Below are 1,659 nucleotides of genomic sequence, written 5' to 3'. Positions count from 1 at the left end.
AAAAAAACAGTAAATAACACAATTTCCAAGTGTAAAGTGTGATCAAATATTATTTAACAATAACAAGAACTATTTCATCGGTATTTGTGTCTGTGCTTTTTCTTTCTTCTGCCGCAGAGACTCTACCTAGACAGAAGGCCACCAGTGGTACCAAGTCAGATATATTCACATCTCAGGGGATTTTTGTACATCCCAGGTGTAGTGAAATCAGCTCTTCCATCTTGGGAACTTCTGTTGATATCAGTATAACTGTCTGCTAACCCTCTTATCCCACAGATTGATTTTAAAAGCATGAAACTTTTATGATAATACCAATAGGTTATGGTCTAAAGAAGATATTTACAAATAATAGAAAAGGAGAAAGAATTATGATTTGTTTGATATAACAAAGTAGTAATATTGGATTTTGACTTCTATGTTGGGGATATACCTTTCTATGTAACTCAGAGTACTTTTTCTATGTAAGTCAATCTGCAGGTCTTTTTGACTAAGCTTCCTTATGCTAAATTCTTGGGTCAGAGTTATGTACCATTATTTCCATTTTTTTTAAACCTAGTGACTTTATAAAGAAAAACTATTTCACACCTTTAAAATGTGGGCATCTACTTAATTATGAAATCACATTTTTTACAGAAAAGGAATAAATTAGAGGGTATGCATTGTTAATCAAGTATTAAATTTTCTCTATTTAAATGCTTCAAATGAGTTTTTTTTCAATTTTTACTCTATCATTTTCTTGTTACTCTATCATGTTGGGTACACTAATCATCTCAACAACTGCTTTTTGGTTCAGTTTCCTCCAAAGCAAAAGATGTCTACCCAGAAATATACCAAGTTTCTTGGTAAGAAAGGATTTATCAAAATCGTTAACTTGCAGACTTCAGAACAGATTCTACCCCGTAGTTTCTAAGGCACACAATGGGAAAGGGACATATCAGCTCTGATCACTGCAGGGAGCTAGACATTTTGGAAGGATGGGGGAGGGATGAGTGTTCAGGGAGCTTCCCCTTGTTACCTTTTGCTTTCTCTGCTTTAAGATCTTCAACAAGGTATAGAAGATCTTTAATTTCTTGACAAAATCCTATCAGTTTGCGGAGTCCAGCATCTTTTGGGAATGTATCTTCCATCAGGTCAGCAATCTGAATTTTGTCATAATCATTTTGCATCCTTTCAGACAGGTGTAGTTCTCTTCTTAGTAAGGACTTAAGTATTCTAAAGTGGTAGTTGTCCATACACTCTAATCCTTTTAGAAGAACAATTTTTTTGTATTCACTCATTATTCCTAATATTATGGACAGTACAAAAACATAAAAATGGACAAATAATTACATACATATCCAGACAATTTCAAAACAGCGTTATTCCTGTGTGAGTGAATGACCAAAATTGACAATGTCCATAATTGCTTGTGCGAGAAAAACAGAGTTAAATACAAGCTGTACCGCTGATCAAAAATGGATATAGAACTTCTGTATTAATAAACAACTTTAGAAAATCCATCTCCTAGCCATGTTAGGTGACTTAGGCCAATGACAGTTGTGGGGAAATAAAGGTGTTGGACACAATTATTGCTGCAATGTTTAGAGTTTGTACAATGAGTGTTAAAATCATGTGTTCTTTTTCCATTCTTCTTTGGTGTCCACACAAGGACACATGAGA

The 1,659-nt window shown here is 34.1% G+C and overlaps 1 protein-coding gene across 1 annotated transcript in view; it reads right to left on the bottom strand.

Moving 5' to 3' along the window:
* Positions 1-1,659, bottom strand: part of LOC102000397 (gamma-interferon-inducible protein 16-like) — a 20,783-nt gene that overhangs the window by 9,888 nt on the left and 9,236 nt on the right. Inside the window, exon 2 of the mRNA XM_026789968.1 lies at positions 1,016-1,282. Within this exon, the coding sequence (XP_026645769.1) occupies positions 1,016-1,277 (262 nt within the window). The 5' untranslated portion in view covers positions 1,278-1,282. The remainder of the gene's footprint in view (positions 1-1,015; positions 1,283-1,659) is intronic.

The sequence above is a fragment of the Microtus ochrogaster genome, unplaced genomic scaffold (assembly GCF_000317375.1).
Source record: "Microtus ochrogaster isolate Prairie Vole_2 unplaced genomic scaffold, MicOch1.0 UNK35, whole genome shotgun sequence".
NCBI lineage: Eukaryota > Metazoa > Chordata > Mammalia > Rodentia > Cricetidae > Microtus > Microtus ochrogaster.
Note: the sequence above shows the minus strand (reverse complement) of the source record. Positions and strands in the feature narration are given on the sequence as shown.